The sequence below is a fragment of the Antechinus flavipes genome, chromosome 4 (assembly GCF_016432865.1).
Source record: "Antechinus flavipes isolate AdamAnt ecotype Samford, QLD, Australia chromosome 4, AdamAnt_v2, whole genome shotgun sequence".
Lineage (NCBI taxonomy): Eukaryota > Metazoa > Chordata > Mammalia > Dasyuromorphia > Dasyuridae > Antechinus > Antechinus flavipes.
Window position 1 is genome coordinate 107086036 of NC_067401.1, and position 21734 is coordinate 107107769.

General features: G+C 33.9%; 1 protein-coding gene across 1 annotated transcript; it reads right to left on the reverse strand.

Moving 5' to 3' along the window:
* Positions 1 to 45: 45 nt before the first annotated feature.
* On the reverse strand, positions 46 to 20330 carry LOC127561307 (olfactory receptor 10R2-like). Its single transcript, XM_051996589.1, has 2 exons — positions 20256 to 20330; positions 46 to 1014 (listed from the first exon to the last, which is right to left on the reverse strand). The coding sequence occupies exons 1-2, from the start codon at positions 20328 to 20330 to the stop codon at positions 46 to 48; spliced, it is 1044 nt and encodes a 347-aa protein (XP_051852549.1).
* Positions 20331 to 21734: the final 1404 nt, after the last annotated feature.

The window sequence follows — 21734 nt, forward strand, 5'->3', positions numbered from 1 at the left end:
TATATATCCATGCAATCATTTGCCAGCAGTTCTGAAATGCTAAAGTCATAGAATTTTGTGGGAAAACTTTCCTCTGCTGATAACTTTCCAGATGGCCGCCTGTACATCCTTATTCCTGAGGCTATAAACCATGGGATTCAATAAGGGGGTGATAACAGTATAAATCACTGTAACCAACTGGTCTTTGTCAGATGTGACCTTGGATGAGGGTCTCAGATAGACAAAGGATGCACAGCCATAGTGGACTATAACTACTGTGAGATGAGAGGCACAGGTAGAGAAGGCTTTCTGCTTCCCTTCAGTGGATGGAATCTTCAAGATGGTATTGACAATGAATCCATAAGAGACACAGACACATATCAAGGGGACCACAAGTACCAGAACACCACAGATAAATATAATCATCTCATTGAGATAAGTGTCACCACAAGCAATATGAATAAGAGGTGAAATGTCACAGAAATAGTGGTTAATCTTGTTAGACTTACAAAAAGGGAGAATGAAGACCAAGGTTGTGCCAATCATTGAGATCAAGGATCCACTCACCCCACAGGTAGCTGCTAGTAGTCTGCAGGTCCTCCAATTCATAAGGATTGGGTAGCGCAGAGGTTGGCAAATGGCAGCATAGCGATCATAACCCATCACACCCAATAATAAGCAGTTATTGATAGCAAAGGAAAGAAATAAGAACATTTGGATAGCACAGCTGATAAAGGAGATGGCTCTCAGCACAGAGAGCAGGTTGAGAAGCATCTTGGGCAAAATGACAAATGTATAACAGGTCTCAGAGACAGAGAGGACACCTAGAAAGAAATACATGGGAGTGTGGAGGTTGTTCTCAAGGAGGATGACTGTAACAATGGTGATATTTCCACACAAAATGATTATGTAGAGGCAGAAAAAGACAGCAAAGAGCACAAGTTGTAGTTCTTGAAGTTTTGAAAAACCCAGCAAAAGAAATTCAGTGACCATGGTAAAGTTCTCTGGAGAAAGCTGTTCCCAGGGAATGAGGTGCTAAAAGGAGTGAGAGGAGAGAAGGATGCTCAGTTCTGTGGACTGAAGAAATCAGATTACATTTATATTTAACTGTTTAGAAAATTGTTATGTTCATTCATTAAGCAACTAAACAAGGAAAAACAAAGAAGGAAGAGAAAGCAAAAGGGAAGGTAACTACAACAGAAATTATTCTGGTCCCTAAAAGGAATGTGAATAGCTTGGGTGCTGTAACCTGGAGAAAAGAAATAATAGGTACATATATATATATATATATATATATATATATATATGGAAAGCTATATTATAATTGAGGGATTCACTTGATTTTGCTTGACTCCACAGGGAAGAACTAGTACCAATATTCAAAAGCTTTAGAGAGGGCAATTTTAGGATTTACATAGGAAAACTCTCTTCATAGAGCTGAAAATAGTAGCTCTGTGGTCTGAGATTTGTCACAGGCATTCAGAAGAATTTGATTGGTTTAAAGGTTCTAGTTGCCAGAAGGAAGACTTTCTTTAATGAATTGGGCTATAATAAGCATCAAAGCTGAGAGGGGACATTAAGATACAAGAAGGTGAGGGTATCGACCTAAGAGTAAAAAGAGAGAAGCCAGATAGATTAGTGGTAAAGCAGTGGATTGTATCTGAGAATATGGAAATTAGACAAGCAATTTATGGACATTAGGAAGAGATACTCTGAATAGAGTCCACTTGGTAATGCTTCTTTCTTTACATTTCCCAAAGCAGTGATAGCTGTCTCTGGCATCCCTGTCACAGCCCAATAAACACTTCAAGTCTTTAATTATATTTTTTTGTTACTTGATAATATTCTTAATAAATTACATACCATTAATAGTAATTATTGGCTAAACTTTTCAGTTCATGGGTTGGGATGGAAAGAAAAGAATCTAGGACATGGATCTAAAGATGTCTTTGACTTATTCTGAGAACAAGACAGAGTTTTTATAATTTTCATGTGAGATATTGTCAACTCTAATATTTTGCATGCAAAAGTTTACCTCTTCTTTTCTAATACTGTCATGAGAAATGCTATAGATTTGTTTTTACATTATTTCCCCAAAATTTGCCTATCTATATGTTAGAGAGTCAGTGACAGAGATAGGGAAATAGATAGTAACCTTATATGTGAAAAATTGTTAGTCACTATTTTTGTAATAGAATAAAATCAAAGGCTTTTCACTCTACTTTTAGTACATTACCTTTCCTCTCATACATAAGAAATAATCCCTCAATTCCATGAAATATTGTGTCACTTCTCTCAAAGATATCTTACCTATACAATTGCTCTATTCTACTTATTTTTCAAAATTTTGCTTTATCTATCCTGGGTCATTTCTAACTCTTCCAAAAGCAATCTGATACTATGATAGAATCTGAGGTCTGTGTGTGTGTGTATTTTTGTGTATGCATGTCTACACCACCATACACAGTATACATGTATAATTCTAATTATTTGTTTGTATGCACGCACATTTATATACATATGTATATATGTTTATATCACATATAAGTGAGTATTTGCAGAAATTTTCCATCGTTCTTTTCTCTGTTTTCTTTATAGTTTCATCCTTAGATATTTCATCCTTAGATATTTTAAGATCTTGCTTAGTTGGACCTCTTGCCAAGTGTTTTTTAAGTTGTTTTTATCCTCATTCATCAAATAATAGAAATTACCTTTCACTCTAATAGTCACTCCCTCGAAGAAGAAGTTTCAGCGCATTTTTATAAACTATCAGATAAAATACAGTTTCTTTAAATCTCACCTTTAAGATCCTCCACTATCTGGCTCCCATTTACCTTTCCTGCTCAGTTAATAGTACTTTACTTGATTTATTCCAAATTTTGGTTTTTATAGGACTGTTGACTACTCCTCGGTTTTATCCAATTTCCCCACAATTCCATAAATTCACCCAAATTATTGTTCTTTATGTCCAGAATGTTCTTCCTCATATGTCTTTTGAAATTCTTCATTTCCATCAATGTTGACAGCTAAGGTGTCATTTTCTTCTCCAGGATTCATCCAGTCCAATTAGCTAAAAATTATTCTCTCACTTTTTTTAAAAAAATACTGACCTTTTTTTTTTCCTGACACCTCTAAGAGTCTACCTTATCACCAACTGCCTGATGTTCCAATAATTTCCTCACTTGTAGATTGTATACTGTATACTCCTTGAAGTAAGTAATAAAATTGTTTTTCTTTTTTATATACACAATGTTCAGTAATGTGCCTTATATATAATGTTCGTGAATGCTTTCTCAATTCCATCTCTAATTATCGTGTGTTTGCAGTCTATTACTCTTCTATTTTTTTTTCCTTATTGGTTTATTTGAAGAAGACATACGTTAGATAAAAGAAGCAGATGTCAGAAGCAAAATAGACTTTTGAGGAAGGACAGAAGAGGAAGACAGAGAGAAGGATAAACAGAAGAAAACATACTTGAAGGAAAATACCAGGTAATTACTACATCTATCAAACTGTTGTCCTATTGTATGTGACTCCTACACTTTGATGATGGGGTTTTCTTAGCAAAGATATTAGTTTGCCATTTCCTTCTCCAGTATATCCCCATTTTATACATGAGAAACTGAGGCAAATAAAGGTTAAGTGACTTGCTAAGGTTCATAGAGTTTATAAGTGTCTGAGGCAAAATTTGACTTCAGATCTTCCTGACTCCAAGCCCAGTGCTCTATCCACTGCACCACCTACCTGTTCTCATCAATAAAAGAAAAGTAATAAAAATGAAGCTGAAAATACAAGTTCTTCACTTCAGTTAATAAAGTCACAGACTAATAATAATCCTACTTACATCTAAATGATAAATTAATCTATAGCATCACTATCCACAGATCAAGGAGTATTGGCTTGAAAACTTCAAGAAATATGGCATCTTCTAAGGCACCACATTTCAATACTGGATACTCTAATTGTCAGAAGTTTTTTTTTTTTTTTTTTTTTACATTAACTTATATCCACTGCTCCTGATTCTGTCCTCTGGGACCATAGAAAAGTATAATCCATCTTCCACAAGATCATTCTTCAAATATTCAAAAACAGTTTTGTCTTTCCCCAATTCAAGCCTACAAACACATATTAAACAATCTACAACAAATTTCCAAACTTCTTACTACCTTTTTCATCTTACTTGATATGTAGCAGCTTGACCCACGGATAAATGCTGTTATGTTTATAGACATTAAGTACTTAATGTATTACCTTCTCTTAACAAGTTGTCTTTCTAATTCCACTCTTTGACTCACAACAATTCTCTTTTCTCCCAATAGTTTTTTCTCCAATTTCTACTTACGAAAAAGTAACATATTCTTCAAGGCCTATTTCAAATGTCACCTTTTCTACTTCCTTTAAATTCCCAATTACTCAGTGATTTCTTCCTCCTCTGAATTTTTTTCTCAAGTTATGTTTTTATTGTTTATAGAATTTAGTCCACGATGCCCTATATGGAAAATATGTATCTGTGTTCATGTCTTAATTATCCAAATAGGTAGTAAGTTCTTTAAAGATGGAGACTACATCTTAATTATTATTTCATCCTTGGTACATAATACAGTATCTGGAAAAAAAGACTTCAATAACTTTAATAGGTGAATAAATGAATGACTATTAGATAGTTTGATCCTATCTTAAAATCTTAATTGTCCTGCCTTTTTTGTTGAATGCCTCCAACAAAGTATTTAATGTCTTAGTCTTCTTTTCTGAGTTAAGAAAATAAGGACGTCAGAGGAGATGATCTTTAAAGGTATCAGCTCTGAATTTTATAGTTCTTTACCTCACTGTCTAGTCACAAGGTTAATGACACCAATCCAGATGGAATAAGAGGAACAAAACCCGGTCCCCTTTCTTCCTGTTCTACTACTGTGTAAATGTGGTATTATTTGAATTTGATTTGAATGAATATCTCATCCTGCTTTTTCTGTAAAAATGCTAACTACTTGAAAATAGAGAAAGATAGTGATATATGTGTATGTAGCTATGTGTTTATAAAGTTATAGATATATAAGTATTTCATTTTCATGGATATATAAACATATATGTAAGGATAATATATTTTAAATATATAATAGTTTAAATATATGTGAATATTCACATACAACACTTATATAAATAGACACTTATGTTTTATATTACATATTACATCATATTATCTACTGAGAATACCATTTAAGACCAAATATTGAATAAAACCTTTCATCTTGATTCCCACAATAATGCTGAGTAGTATATAATTATTCATTGTCAGATATGAGTTAGATTAAGAGTTAGCAGAGATTCATTCTAACTTCAAAAATCTGTGAACCCTATTTTATAGATAATGAAATTAAGGCCCAGATGTAGTAAGTAGTAACTTATCCAAGTTTGGAGAGTTAGCAATTCAGGCTATGAACATTTTCTGACAGTAAGTGCTTTGCTTTCTCTATTCCTCTCTCAACAAAGGACCAAAATTGCTTGCTATATGACCAGGGAAAATGAAATTTGTGCCATTACTGGATGAATGGTCAGGTGACTGACTAAAGGACAGACTGCATGATGCAAATAACCCTAGAATCTTTTCTAGCCTGATAGTCTTACCTCATTGTTGCTCAGGCACTTCATTCTGGAAATTGTAGCAAAAATGTCCCAGAATGACACAGGAAAATTAGATCCAAAGAGAACTGGGCTTCCTGGTTGAGATGAAAGACATATGTTAATTATAACATGTAATTAACACTCTAATTCAAACTCTTAATACTTTTCTCCCAGAATATTGTTACAGCCTTCTAATTCACCTTCTAGCTTCAAATCATTACTACTATCCATCTTCCATTCAAAACCCATAGTGATATGTTCTAACCTTGTCAGTCCCCTTACTTAACAAATACCATTCGCTTCCTATTCCTTTCAGGATTATAATCCAGGAATTTAAGTCACTTTATGACACATCTTCTCCTACTTTCCCAGAATTCCTGTGTTATTTTATACTAGGTACTACATAATGCAGATGCACTGACCTAGTTGTTGTTCCTCTCATATGACATGCCATTGTTTATTTCTATTCTAGTTGTACCTTGTGACTGGACTACTTTCCCTCCTCATCATTACCTCTGAACTCCTTCAAGACTCAACATCACTTTCTGAAGGCAGCCTTTCATAGCCCCCATAATTGCTAATGCTTTCTCTCTGAGATTATAAGGTTACATTTTGTTTTTTCTCTCTCTTTCTTTGTCTCTCTCTGATTCTCTCTGTCCCTCTTTCTCTCTCTCTCTCTCTCTCTCTCTCTCTCTCTCTCTCTCTCTCTGTATCTCTCTCACTCTGTCTTTCTCTCTGTATGTCTCTTTCTCCTCTCAGACACAGACAGCCACACACACACACACACACACGTAAACTATATGTTTTAATAAACTTTCTCTTTCATTAAAATATGAGGTAAAAGAAAAAATATTTTTCCTTTTTTTTTTTTTTTTTTTGGTATTCTCAGTTTTTGGTAGAATGACTGGTACATAGCAAATGCTTAATAAATGTTTTATTAACTTAATAGTTGTCTCTATTATTCTCATTCGTTTTTTTTTTCTCTTCAAGTACACAGGTAATTTTTCTGTGTTCCAGAGACAAAAAAAACACAGGAAAATGTGTAATTAGGGGAATAATTCTTTTCAGACAAAAGTATAGAATAAGCTTTTTTTTCCCATTTACTCCAGGAAGGCTGTTTGAAGAAGATGGTATTTGGGGAATGGAGGATCAGGCAGAAAAGAAGGAACTAATAGAGAAATAGGGATGCAAAATCTTGAAACTGAAAAAGGAAGGTAGTCAGTTGCAAGCACATGAATGGCTTGGAAAGAGATAGGAGGTGAGAGGAAAGTGAGTTGTCAAATAGAATAATTGGAATGTTTGCTTGAAAAGTAGCGGTAGAACTGAGTAGATGACATACAGGTCACAGAATCTTCTGAAATAGAGAAGGTTCCAAGAGAGACATAAAGTCACTCTTCACTTGTTCTTTAGTTTTCTAAACTAAATTAGCTACCTATATAGCTGATTTTTATAAAACAATGATTTCTCAGCAATCATTTCAATGGAAGTACTGCCTCTTCTCCTTTTTTTTATTTCCTAAGCTATTCCCATCATCTATCAGCCCTTATTTCTAATTTTTTAGTCTTTAAGTACTTTATGACTTCACCTTAATGCCTATCATTCTCATCTCCTTACTCAAAGATGGCAAAAATAGACTATAGCTCAGAGGAGATTTGGGCTATCCATTAACTGAGCAAATCAGTTTTGAGGCACTGGTCTTGTGACCTCATAGTCAGGAAGGTTCTGATGATTTAAAATTTGTTTGTTCTTCATGATGTCTGCACCTCACATTCTATATAATAAACTCCAAAGCTCTACCTCAAATATAAGTAATGAGGACCTATGCCTGCTGATGTTCTTTCATTTAATTATTATTCTATTAGTTCAAAGGATCTCCCAATTAAAACTGTCCTAAATCATCTTTACCTGCTATGTTTTGAGGATCCTTCCATAATTTCCAGATCTATGACCTCATTGAAGGAGATCAAAGTTCTTCCAGATATCCCTCTATCTCTGTTTTCACCTTAAGTCTTCACACAGGATCCCCTTGACCTCTTTTCTATGGATATTTCTCCAAACTCTCATCTAAATGAGGTTGTAAATGGTCTTTTCTTTTTTCTATCAGTGGTAGCCTTAGTACCTTTATCAGAAATTGGGTTATCATGAACCTTGGAAGTTCTTATTATCCTGGATAATTTGATAGTGATCCTAATATCTACAATTATCTAATAGAATTCATTACGTATAACCAAAACTGGGACAATGACCTCAAACTCTATGCCCAAGTTGAAGAAATTGAGAGACAGATTGGAAAAATCAGCTGGTCTCCTCTTGAAAGCTCCCTGTGGATTCATTAAGGAGCTGGCAGATAGAGGAGACCATCAATAGAGCCAACAATTTTTATCCTTCAAGTTTACCTACCATTAAGTTCTTAGTTTCTCTGCATCAGTCTTTGTCACCCTCATCCAATCTATTTGCTATGAATTCTCCTGTGAGGAAGCAGTGGTGAAGGATGAAAGTAAGAGTTTGGATAAACAAATGGAGAAGGGACTCTACAGTTAGAATAATTAAAAAGCCCATTTGGGGAGCAGAGGATAGTGAGAAAATACTCAGATCAAGTTACAAGGGGCACCCAAGAGATCACTAATTTTTTCCCTCATTTTAGAATAATAGAACCTTATGTCCAGGAAATCCTTTCTATTAAATTAGCTGGAGATAGAATTTTACACAGGTCTTCCTCTGAAGATCAGGAAGGCTCCAACTTCCTTTCCACTTTCTAAACAAGGACACAACCTCACATCAAATTATAAGAGCATTAAGCATGAATTTTAGGCAGAAGAACTCCAAATCCATTTGAGATATCCTTGGAGGGACAAGCAATTCCAAGATACAGAGAGGAATAAAAGTTTAAAGTAAAATTGTGTAATGAATAGGTATTTTCTTCATGTTCATAGGGACCAAAATTCTGGCTATTAATGAGCTCGTATGAAAAGTAGTACATCATATTTATCTGTATCACCAGGCAGATAATTTTTTTAGGCTGACAAAGCACCCTGATGCACTGGAATTAACATTTCTCATTAAGTTGAAAGAGTCAATTTTAAATCCCAACCCATTCACTCCTTTAGAACCTTGTGATACAGAGCCTTTCTGAACATCAATTGTTTCTTCTTTAGAATGAGGATAATCACATACCAGGATTATTGTGAGTAAAGATTTTTTATAAATTTAAAATATTCTATGATATCAGTCATTATTAGTGGAATGTCTTATCTAGCTCTTCTTGCTGCTCCTAGTCAGTAACTTGTCATATCTTTTTTTTTGAGGAAAAGCCTCAACCTATTCTATGCTTTCCAACCAACTCTCCAGCCTTCTTTTTCTTGTCAGTCACCTTCTTCCTTAGAGCTCCTTTACTTACATGTCTCTATACAACTAATTCTGTAACCACGAACCATCACCAATTCATTCTTCTTTCTTTCATGTAGTATCTCAATTTTATCTCCTAAGATTCTATTCACCATCCCTGCAAATTTATGAAAAAAGTACACTTTTGTGGTCATTATTATACTTTCAGCATTGTCTCCCACGGAGAATGTAAGCTTCTTGAGGGTAGAGACCATCTTTGTTTTTTTTATTTGCATGCCTGCTCAGCACTTTACTTAGCATATTGTAAATTTTTCAATTGCTTTTCAATCATTTTGACAGGAAGCTGCTTTTCAAGAGCTAGTTTATCAGTGATGGTGAAATAAATTCAAGTTTTAGTTTGACTGTTTCATCATCCATACCTCTGTTACAGATGATGATAATATTGATAATGATGAAAACAAATTATTGTTAGTATTTATATAGTGCTTTATATTATATATATTTTACATATATATAATACATACATATTTATATTTCTACATATGTATATATATTCACACAGTATTTATATAATGCTTTCAGGTTTGCAAGGTACTTTACAAATATTGTCTCATTTGGGCTTCATAATAATCTTTGGAGGTAGATTCTATTATTGTTCACACAATTTTTATTGTGTAAGGCCATATAAAAACTCAGTTTTATCCTAATTCCAAGTCTTTATCTATTGACTCATCTCATTACTTTTCAATCTCAATGTGTTCACAGTTAGGTTCTCTTTTCCAAAGAAGAAATTTACTTTATTTCTAGGTAACTAGAGAAAAGAAAACCCTATATTCTATGTTAGTTTTAAAATTTCAGTCATCACATTGTGGTGATTTGGACTTGGTTTCAGGGTCAACTTCCAGCTATACTACTAAATGAATATTAATTCACAAAACATAACTTTTTGGGTTTTAATTTCAAAATCTGTAAAGATAAAATCCTCTTAATCTTAAGAAACATGAGAGGACAAAGACCCCCAACACTGTAGGAGCTATAAGAGAATAGTAAGTTGGTACCAGAGGAAGGACTCAAAAAAGGAATATAAAGGGCTAGCTCTCAACCCAATGTGAAGATATCATTCCACTGAAGAAAAATTTTGGTAGGAAGGAGGAGCTAAATATCTGTTATGGGAGATGGGAACTTTACAATTATTCTAAGTTGAGGGTATTGGTGTATAGGAGAAACATGTCCTTTGTGAGAGTAGCATGCTTCTCTGAATAGCATACTGTCTCAACATTAAAAAAATAAAATTCTGGGACAATACTTGGTACTTAATAGAATGGAAGGATATGGATACAGAAAATAGATTTCATCATACATGGGAAGGAAACTAATCATAAGCTAAACAGAAAACAGATTTTGGACAGACATCTGGATAATTTCTGTTATGTGATAAATGCATCTGTACTCATTACTTCCATCATAAATTGATAATTCTAAAAGCTACAAATAACTTAAAGCAAAGACATGGTGGGACAAGATCTATGAAGAAAGCAATACAGGCATTTATTAGAAGGGGGAGAAAAAATAAGGCACAAAAATAGATTAAATAAGGAATAAATAAGAATAATTCCTTTAATCAAAGAACAAAAGTACTGACTAGAAACTAGATTTGGTGAAAGTACAATGAAGATATCAAGGTAAAGAAAGCCTTTCTTTGAAAAGGGGATGACAAAAGAATAATGAACAAAAGTTGTAGAAGAGAAAAGGAGAATAATTTTCACTTAAAAAAGAAGGGGGAGAGGAGAGGGAATTATATAGCTAAAGAAAGAAAAATAAATCAACATATTTAGTAAATCTCTAAAATTAGGGAATCTACAAGAAGTTTAAGTGGGGAAGAGAAATGTAAGAGTAATCCAGGAGTTCAGCTCGTGGGGTGGAAAGACATCTGAACCTCTGAGACCTTTTAAAATAGGTTTGGGACATTTTTGTTCCAACACTTCAATCAGAGGAATGGAGATAACTCAGGGTACTTATGAGATATGAATACCAAAACTGATTCTATATTTATGGTGATGTTTCCTGGTGATGAGCTTTTTCTGGAATAGTGGGGTGGAAATAGCAAGGTGTGGTGATGGTGGACTCAAAACCAAGTAATGTAGTTCCTGAAAAATGAAGTTGTCTGGGATATAAGAAAAGAAATTATAATGAAGAGCAAAGAGAAAAAAAAAACTATATCTAATTGCTAATGATAATCCTTAGAAAATCTTAGTGAAACTGAAAAAAAATTGAAACAAATCCTAGCTTTAGCAAAATTTTATACCACAAAATGTATCGTAAAATCAACATTTATAAAAGTGATGATGGTAATGATGATGTTGTTGATAGTGGAATGGTGGTAGTGGTGGTTATGGTGATACTGATGATAATGTTGATTCAGGTAGCAATAATGAAAGGGAAATTCAATTCAACATAACTGCATAAAGCTGCATAAAGCATTTGTGATTCAATCTATCAAATATTTGTATAAGTTAACTTACAAAATATTTATTAAAGAAATAAAGTATATTTTAAATAACAAAAGAAACAGTCATTATCAATAATAGGGTCATGTTAAAGAATCAAAATTATAGTATTATAAAAAATCTATAGAATTAGGAACTTTACAAAAATAATGCTACACAAACAGACCCTTAAAGGATACTTTAGAAAGCTAAATAAAGTCATAAGAAAATTCATTTGTAAAAACAGAAATTCTAGGATATCAAGGGAAAAAATTTTAAAAGGCAAGAATTAAGAGGGAATAGCACTTTCAAATTTCTAACTATATTATAAAACAGGAGTTATTAAAACCATTTGGTACCAGTTAAGTCTTTTCTAGCTCAAATTCAATGATTCTATCAACATATCACAGTCTGAGTCTAGCTATAGTCACTCACTGAATTGCATTCATTGTGAATTTGTACTTCTACATTCTGAATTTTTTTAATATATGCCAGCAGATGCAGATGGTACTCTGAGAGGAGTTTTTTCATATCCTGACCAAAAATTTTCCCAACATTGTCAATCTATGACCAAAATGTTAAGAGACATTCACAGCTGGAATATTTAATAATGATTTTATGTGAATTTGAAGACTGTATACAGTGGCCTAGGGATCTGTGTTACAAAACACTGTAATCTCCAATTGATTTGGAGAAAGGTGTTGAAGGCATATTTGTTCATTTTTTAAAAGACACAAAGCAGTAGGATAGATAATAAAATGGATTGTTCAAATATCTCTTTATAGACCATGAAAGCTAAAAAAATAGATATAATATAAGATGAAATTATTGTTTATAGACATAAAGTCTTGCTTCCAAGTCACATGACCACCAAGATAGTAAATGTGTGTACTTTCTCAAATTCTCATGATTTCTAAAGTCTCTCCAAAATCATAATTATGCACAAAAGATTAAGTAGTTTCAGCTGTCTTCATTGTCTTAAGGAAGAACCCTAGTAAAGTGACAACATGATAAACTAGAATTCCCTGCTCACTTCAACATCAGCTATCATGATCTAGTATCTAAGAACAAGCTAACAAGCTTGCCACAGAATTTAATTCTGGTCTTCTCTTTCTTGGGTCACAGAAAACCAAAAGGCAGAAACTGTCTATGACTGCAGTATAGCAGCAATCTGTGCTGTGACAATAGTCAGAGAAATGAAGAACAGGTGTTACTAGAGCAGTGGATGGATGTGTGAATCCACCAGACTTGAAACAAGGGAGAATAGTATCCATTTGGGCATAGTTCTGTGCAAGAATTGCTCAGAATGGGAGGCTAAGAGAGCTTGGAGGCCCAAATTCCTGGAAAAGTGCCATAAAAATGGAAAGATTATGAAAACTAAAGACATGAAACTATCAGGGAAAGAAAAAGACTTCCCCAAAGATCTCTGAAGGAAGAAAACTTATTTAAGCTTGAGCACAAATAGATAAACTCATATAGATGGATGTGATTAGCAGAAGGGAAGATGGTCTCCAGACAACACAAATGAGTCCATATATCTATGAACAAATTATGTAAGACAAAAGAAAATAAATCAACAATTGATGAGGTCACAGATCCAATGTATTCCAAAGAAAGTTGGGTTCAAAGTAGAAGATTCCTAAAAAGACTTTTGCCAATATGATTTCTTTTGGGCAACTTTTTCACCTCTTTTTCAGCTTCCCCTTATGTGCTTTCTATCCCCATTAAACTATAAATTATTCACACAAATAGTGATCTCTACTACAAAGGAGAGTCCTACACCAATGAGATTTGAGACTGGGGTTAAATTCACCCCTGGTGCCACAACTTTACAATGCTGAGATTATACTATAATGATACAGTATAAATGCCAGCATCAGTGTTTTAAAATAGCAAAGGTAATTAACCCAGGTAATCAATCTTCAGTGTCACTGAAACAGAAATAATACAAATTACATTAGTCATAACACTATACAAACGTACAGTATGCATGGCATTCTAAAGAACATAACATGGAAAGATATAACAGTGGCAACATGCTTAACTACATACTGGAAATAACAAATGTTCATTACCAAAAGTATATGAATATCTAGAGTACATAACAATCTATCAAAAGTAATAAGCATGTTAATTAATAAGGTAAAAATATCACAATAACAATATCAATAGTCATATATTATATATATATTTATATATATATATATATATATATATAAATTTAAAATAGACAATAGTGAACATGGAAATACTTAATGGTCATTGCTATAGCATGAACACAACACAAAATATATTCAAATGAACACAACAACAAAATAAAACAAACACACTAAAGCATGCAGAAATACACATATGCAACAATAAAGATATGCAATTATATGAAAAGCACATTTCACATGAGCAATCTCTTAGTGCTAACATCTAGAGATATGTATAACTATATCTATTACTTTACCTGTAATATCACAATTTGGCTCTGAGCTAGAAGTTAGGATCATTATAGATTTGTGTCTATACCTGACCTAGCATCCATGGCACTTATATTTGAATTCTCTGTATTTAATTTATATTAGGAATCTCTGTAGCAGTTTTGGGTAGAAAAGAGTTGGCTCTGGGCTCAGTTCTTCTGTCATGTGGTAATACAGTTTCCTTCACTAGATTCCTCATTTTCAATACCTATATTTGCTTCAAAAAGTCTTTGTACATCTGGAATAGTTCCTTTTTTCTCTTTGCCTAAATGAGTGTCCTTCAGTTATCTTCTGATCATTAGAAAGGCCAACTAACTCTCCTATGTGAAACAGGTAATTATAGAGAATAATCCTGATAGAACTCTCTCTATTCTCTGGGGCTATTTTGTAAACAGGAAAGTTGCCCAGTCTCTTAATAATTTTGTATGCATTAGCTTTTCATTATCAACTAACTTGAATCCCTAGACAGATAGACTGGTCCATTTTAGTCTATTATTATTATTATTATTATTATTATTATTATTATTATTATTATAGCTTTTTATTTACAAGATATATGCTTGGGTAATTTTTTAGCATTGACCCTTGCAAAACCTTTTGTTCCAATTTTTCCCCTCCTTCTCCCCACCCCCTTCCCCAGATGGCAGGTAGACCAATACTTGTTAAATATGTTAAAGTAAATGTTAAATACAATATATGTATACATATTCATACAGTTATTTTGCTCCACAAGAAGAATCAAATTTTGAAATAATGTACAATTAGTCTGTGAAGGAAATAAAAAATGCAAGTGGACAAAAACAGAGATTGGAAATGCTATGTAGTTGTTCACACTCATTTCTCAGAGTTCTTTCGCTGGGTATAACTCATTCTATTCATTATTGATAAAACCATTTTAGTCTTCAAGTCAAATTTTAGTAATCAAGATACAATTATCCCTTTCACATTGCTACTTTACCCATCATGGTTTCTATATAGTGTGGGTTAGCATAAAAAATTAAATATGAAAACTTTTTTTTGTGAGTTTTAAAGATAATAAATGAAATCCAAAAGATGATACAGAAAAAGTTTAGAAAATCAGAAATGAACAAAGTATTGTATAATGTCAACATTTTTTGTCTTTTAATACCATGATAATTTAGATCTCTTCTCTGATATGACAGAAGAACCAAAAAAATCTTATGCAGATTTCACCAGATCACACTTCTAATTCCCATAATGTGGAGGAGATAATTATACATTCCTATCTATCCATTTTTCTTAGGCACCACCACAATGGTGATGCATAAGAGCTCCTGTATTCAGTGATGATGTCTGTAACTAGCTATTAACTTAGTTTCTGAGATGGTTTCTGAGGTCTTTCATCAAACACAGAAAAATGCTTCTAGAACTTTCCATGAATGGCCAGGAATTGGTGCACTAGATTCTATGGGTGCATCTTAAAGATATTCCATATTCCACTCATTCAATAAGAAGATGCCTATCTTTTTTCTGAGTTCCAGCCACAACCTATTTTTTTCACTCTTGTACTACTAGGAATCCTCAAAGTCAAATATCTCAGGATTTATCTCAAAAGATAAAGTTGGAATTCCTGTTGTGTTTACTGGAATCTCTTGTTTCTATCTTTTTGTAAGCCTCAGCACAATCTTGCGTAGGTGGTCAAATTATGTTGGTATTGTTTGCCAGCTTTTTACTTACAGTATCCTGTTAGAATTTTGAAGCCTATATTCAGATCTGATAAATAATGATTTAGAGCACTTTTTCATATAAGTATAAATAGTTTTAACTTCTTCTTCTGAAAATTGTCTGCTCATATCAGTTGGAGAATGGCTTGAGTTGTCATAAATTTAAATCATTTCTCTATATATTTTAGAAATGAGGTCTTTATCAGAATCCTTAAATATAATTTTTTTCCAATATGTTTCTTCCCTTTCAGTCTTTTCTGCATTGGTTTTATTTGTACATTTTTTTAAACTTAATATAATCAAAATTATCAAAATTTTATAATTTGCTTATATTATCACTCTATGTCTAAATCATGAACTGATTTCAACCTTATCTTGGTGTAGAGTATTAGATGTGGTTCAATGTCAAGTTTCTGCAATACTAATTTTCAATTTTTCCAACATTTTTTTCAAATAGAGAGTTCTTATTCCAAAAGCTGGGGTCTTTGAGTTTATCAAACACTAGATTACTATAGTTATTGACTATTGCGTCTTGTTAGCCTACCTATTCCACTGATTGGCTATTTTGTTTCTTAGCCAGGACCAAATGGTTTTGATGATTACTGCTTTATAACATAATTTTCAATTGACTTTTTGTTCTTCCACATGAATTTTATTATTATCTTTTCTAGTTTTGTAAAATAATTCCTTAGTGGTTTGATTGGTATAGCACTAAATAAGTAAATTAATTTAGGAAATGTAATCACTTTTATTATATAAGCTCAACCTACCCATGAGCACTTGAACTTTCTCCAATTGATTGGATATGACATTATTTGTGTGGAAAGTGTTTTATAATTATGCCCATATAGTTTCTGACTTTGCCTTGACAGGTAGACTTGAATTATTTTGTATTATCTATAGTTATTTTAAATAGAATTTCTCTTTGTATCACTTGCTGCTGGAGTTTGTTGGTAACATAAAAATGTTGGTGATTTATGTGGATTTATTTTGTACCCTGCAACTTTGCTATAATAGAGAATCGTTTCTAGTAGTTTTTTAATTGATTCTCTAGGATTCTCTAAGTATACAATCATATCATCTGCAAAGAATGATTATTTGTTTTCCTCTACTCTAGTTCCCTTAATTACTTTTTCTTTTCTTGTTGATAAAACTAATATTCTGTGCTATTACTTTAGTGCTTGAGTCTGGAAATTCCAGAGCCAGTTTCTATTTCTACCAACTTCTTTGGGAAATTTCAGGGTCACCAATATATATCTCAGATATCAATACATGCAAATTAAGGCTGAGCCCTATCATAGGCTTTAAAGGCATTTTACCCAAATACCTCTCATAAAAATTGAAAAATGATAGTAATTTGACACTCACAGTCCAAGATAGCATTATGGTTCACACTCTCAATTTTTATCATCATTTCTGCACAAAGGTCTCATGAGTCTAAGTGGAATAAACCCATAAGAAACTGATGATTAGGTCAATGTAACTGTCCTTGAGGATCAGGATGACCTCCTGCTTTGGCCCCATTCCAGTTTTTCAAAATTGAATCAGAAAATGTTAACTTCTTCATGATTTTATGCTGCTTCTAATCCACAATTGTAACAAAAAAAGTGATCTCTTATTATTACAATTAGCTCATGAAAGTATTTTAATGGCAGGCTTTAGTGCTTCTATTCCTTCCAAGAAGAATGAGATTGTATACTACTCCATCTCTTTTCTCTTTATCTCTCATTCTGTGACTGAAGCTAAGCAATGGTGAAACTCTACTGCTTTGCTCCTATGGCCCATATCCACAGAGGTCTGAGAGCTTGCTGAGGCTGAACACTGTAGATTATATTGACCTTGTGGATTCTGGAAGAAGCAATTCTCACAACTATATTTAAAATACAAGGACTAAATATGAGCAAAAGATAAAGAATAAACAAAAGTGTCAGTTAATATGACGTTTACTAGGAACAGTAACAATAAACAGAAACCCCATTCAGAGGAAGGCTGGGCGGGGTCGGGGGGCGGGGATGAGGCTATCATACATGCCTTTTGTCTAAACAGTTTTTTCTAGGATAGATACCAAAGAATGTTTTCCCAAAATTCTTGCTTTTGTTTCCTCAAAGGAGTAAGTGCAATGGGTAGAACATTGTACCTTTCAGTGAGTATGCTCTTCTCCCAGCCAAAACTCTAGAGTCTTACAAGGGAGGGCTTTTACCCAATTAGTACAGAAGTTAACAAAACCAAAAGTAGTTTGAAGGTCCTGCAAGGGAGCACATGTGCAGCCCTTTTTTCTTTTATAGTCCTTTCAGAATTTACTTGCCTGGGAAAATATGAGGGAATGCAGCAGTCAGGAGTTGGGGAATTAAAGGTGCCATGGTCAGGCACAAACAACCAGCAACATGGGCAGCTGATCTGTAAGCCTGCTTCCCTTCACTTGAAGTGAATTCCCCTTCCTTTAGGAAACAACAGAAACCTTTCTAGGTCCATATATAGCTAACAGTAATTGTTTTCCCTGCATACTTAATGGGGAATTGTTTGGCTGTCAAAAATCCCCTTCTTTTTTATATAGCCCCCATGATCATCCAAAACATGAAAACGCATTTGAAGTCTGTATAAATCTTTGCAAAGTGAGCAAGGGGTCTAGGATGGGGTCTCTGGAACCCTAGCCCTGCCTTCCATTAACATACAGTGTAAAAGACTCTAGGCAGATTATTTTAGCTTTAAAAAAAAAAAAAAAACTTAGCCTGATCAGGGTGTGCTAAGATTGTCTGTTTCCTCTACCCCTGAACAAAAAGGAAAGTGGATGTAGCCCCAAATACTTAGGAAAAGTAGGCCCCCAGACAAAGAAACTCTAGCCCCAGGAAGCAAATGATTTAAAGATTTTATAGCAGCACCGAGAATCCTCCAGGGCTGGGTTGCACATCAGAATATCATCTATATGCTTGTGCCTCATATCTTCCACTGGCTACTTTCTCTGATCACAGAAATTTACTATAAGAGGAAAACCAGGCACATGATTTAAATAGTAACAAAATTGGTCCTTCAGGTACTGACTTGAGAGCACAAACAGATCTTGACCTGAGAGCATGAAATGAGAGCTCAGTTTTACTTTTACTAGTTTTATTATTTTTTTTAACAATTCCATTTTCAACAATTCCATCTTAAGCCAGACTAAGGAATAATTAGGTGGGTTCTTATCCAAAAAAACACCACTGGGATATTGAGTCAGAAGGATCCTACCTTCAGCAGAGCCCAAGATCTTCCTTCCAATTTGTTCCCAGATACTAAATTCCACCTGGAACAATTTTTTTTGAGTAGCTTGTGGCATATTCCTTTCAGATGGTGGATCACTGGCTTGAAATTCAGATAGTTCTACTTGAAATTAAAACTCCAGATAAATATCAGCTGTAGTCTCCAAGAGATTTTATCTCCAATAACAATTTTCATTAATCAAAGCTTCAGATGAATCTACCTCAAAAATCAAGTAAAAGATTCATCCTGGAAAGTTCACACTTATCTTTCATATCTAAGTAGATGGTTTTAAGTTCCACATTACACAGATCATTTTGCTTTTAAAATGCCCAATGTATATTAAAAAAAAAAGCACATTGTCCATAACAGAAACATGTTCAAATGACAAAGGCAAAAACTGTTATTCTCAGAGTCCCTTTAAATAATGGGTACAACTTTAAGATGACTCAATACAAAATAATTAAAACTCATATAGAATATAGAATATATTAATTTCACATAAAAAATCTTATCAGAATTAACAATTTCTTTATTCTAAAAAACGTTAACTTAACTTTCTTCAATTGAGGAGTCCCTATAAACTTTTTGGAAATAGCCCATCAACTTATCAAACCAGGTTAAAATTCTGCTCTAGGTTTTTGTTACCATTTCCTTAAACAAGGAGGCCATTATACACTTAGATAAATATTAAATAATTTACTGAAGACAGATGAGACACTTAAGTAGAAATAAGTTGCTTTCAGAAAACTTAAGATTCCAACAAACTTCTTAGAGCAGCTATAGATTTGAAAAATAAAAATAAAATATTCAGTTATTAACACCATATAAATGTAGGTGGTTCCTTTAAACTATATAAATAATTAATGTTTCAACAAGCAAAAGGAAGAGGAGAAGGGAGCTCCAAAGACCTATAGTTTGTAGCTCTTGAAATGACCAATTGCCAAATTCCCCAATCATTACTCTCAACTGACTTTCTTGCAGTTCCAATGTTGATATGGAATCTATAGGAAAATCAAGTCTTTCTCTTTTTAACAATTCTAGCTCACAAAACAGACATCACAAAGACATTCCACACAAAGACACACAGACAAAAATTACATAGAAATTACATCCCTTCCCCACACACAACATAAATACCCAATCAAGTACACTTTTTTCCTTTGTTTTTTGCTCTGAAGATTTGAGTTGGACTGCCCCCTCTTTCCACAGCATCCAATATCACAGCCTTATCTCCTGTAATACACAGATTGGACCCCTTAGTGACTCAAGGGTCAGAAAGAGTTTCCTATCTTCTCAGCCAATCTCAGAGAGCTATTGTCATGTGTCATTAACAAGACCTCTTTCCTGGCTCACTCCTTTCCAGTGCCAACACCACTTAAGACAGTCCAAGGACATTAACAGACAGGACTCCCATGGATTATGCATGCATAAGTTACCTGGCTCACTCTTAGAAAGGCTTCTTCATCTTCAGAGGCTTGTGTGCTTCTGTTTGAGAGTTCTCTTAGGCCCATTCTTCACAGAGAGGGAGGCTGAGAGTCTGATCTCAAGGATGGTCAGAGAAAACCTATCCTGGTGCCTGCCTTGAATCAACACCCCAGCCATCTATCTGGGAAGCCGTAAATCCCAGATAAGCCCCCATAAACTGTGTGGTAAGGGTACTAAACTCCCTTTCCCAAATTAACTTCTCAGAGACAGGTACAAAGAGAAAGCAGTTATTTAGTCCTTGCAGGGAGAGGACCAGCACATCCAAGAAGCATCCCAGCTCCCACCATATGCTTGTGGAACCTGACCAGCAGGAAGTAGAACACCTACTTAAACAGGAAAAGACCTAAGTCTTTTCACTGGATAGTGTCTGCTTCCTGTGGGTCACATTACTTCCTGTAACTTCATTTACTCTCTGCATCCCAGGACTCAAGACCTCATCTTCTGATTCTGGGAATAGGGATTATCTAACTTAGTCTCAAACTGAGCTAATTTCATCCAATAGTCTCATTCAACCCTACCAGCTCTGACATATCAGGTTTCACTTTGGTCATATTGGCAATTGTTTCTTTACCTCGTGGTTCTTATGCTATTACCTGTGTGAGTGACATATACCAAGATCTGGAACAGTCTTAATTGTAGTTCATTTATTTCAGTCATGTCTGACCCATTGTGACTCCATTTGGAATTTTCTTGACAAAATATTGGAGGAGTTTGCCATTTCCTTCTCTGGCTCATTTTACAGTAAAGGAAACTAAGGTAAACAGGGCTAAATGACTTCCCCAGGTCCACACAGCTAGTAAGAGTCTAAAGCCAGATTTGAATTTAGGAAGATGAGTCTTTCTGAATTTGAGCTGGTCACTGCAATACCTAGTAATTTTCCCTGCAATTTCAGGATACACTATCTATTTTAGTCTCTACTTTCATTTCTCCACAGTGAGAAGGGACTCGGTAGGCTTTTCTTTGTGCTCTTGCACAGCACAGTTTTGTAAACAACCAATATACCTCTCTCAAATATCTTAGTTAAGGTTTGTATACATTTATGCCAAGTAACATTTGGTTTTACCTTTATGAGAGCATTCAGAGCCTTTGCAACTATTTCCCTTTAGGCTGTCAGTCTCATCAATAAGTTCAGTAGAAATTTTCTTTCTAAATTAAAAAGAAAAGTTTTGTCTTTTTTTTCTTCCCAGATCTCAGAGAGTTTCCTTTAGGCAATTCTTATTCAAAGCAAAGGGTTGAGTAAACTGAAGAAAAAGAGATGATTTTAGGATATACTATACCCAAAAACGAGGTAGAGGGAAGATTAGTTCTATGATAAACAAACTGTCAAAATGAAATAAAAAAGAAAAACAGTAAAAACTTAATTGTTTTAACCAAAGCAAAGTAATAGCAATCTAGGGTTATCATAAAAAGTACTAGTGTGACCAAAATGA

What these genes read in the sequence shown, in the direction of transcription:
- LOC127561307 (XM_051996589.1), bottom strand. Translation starts at nt 20,330, where the DNA reads ATGGGCCTAAGAGAACTCTCAAACAGAAGCACACAAGCCTCTGAAGAT. An exon ending in CCTTTCTAAGAGTGAGCCAG is followed by an intron (nt 1,015 to 20,255) that starts GTAACTTATGCA and finishes CACTCCTTTTAG; the next exon opens with CACCTCATTCCCTGGGAACA.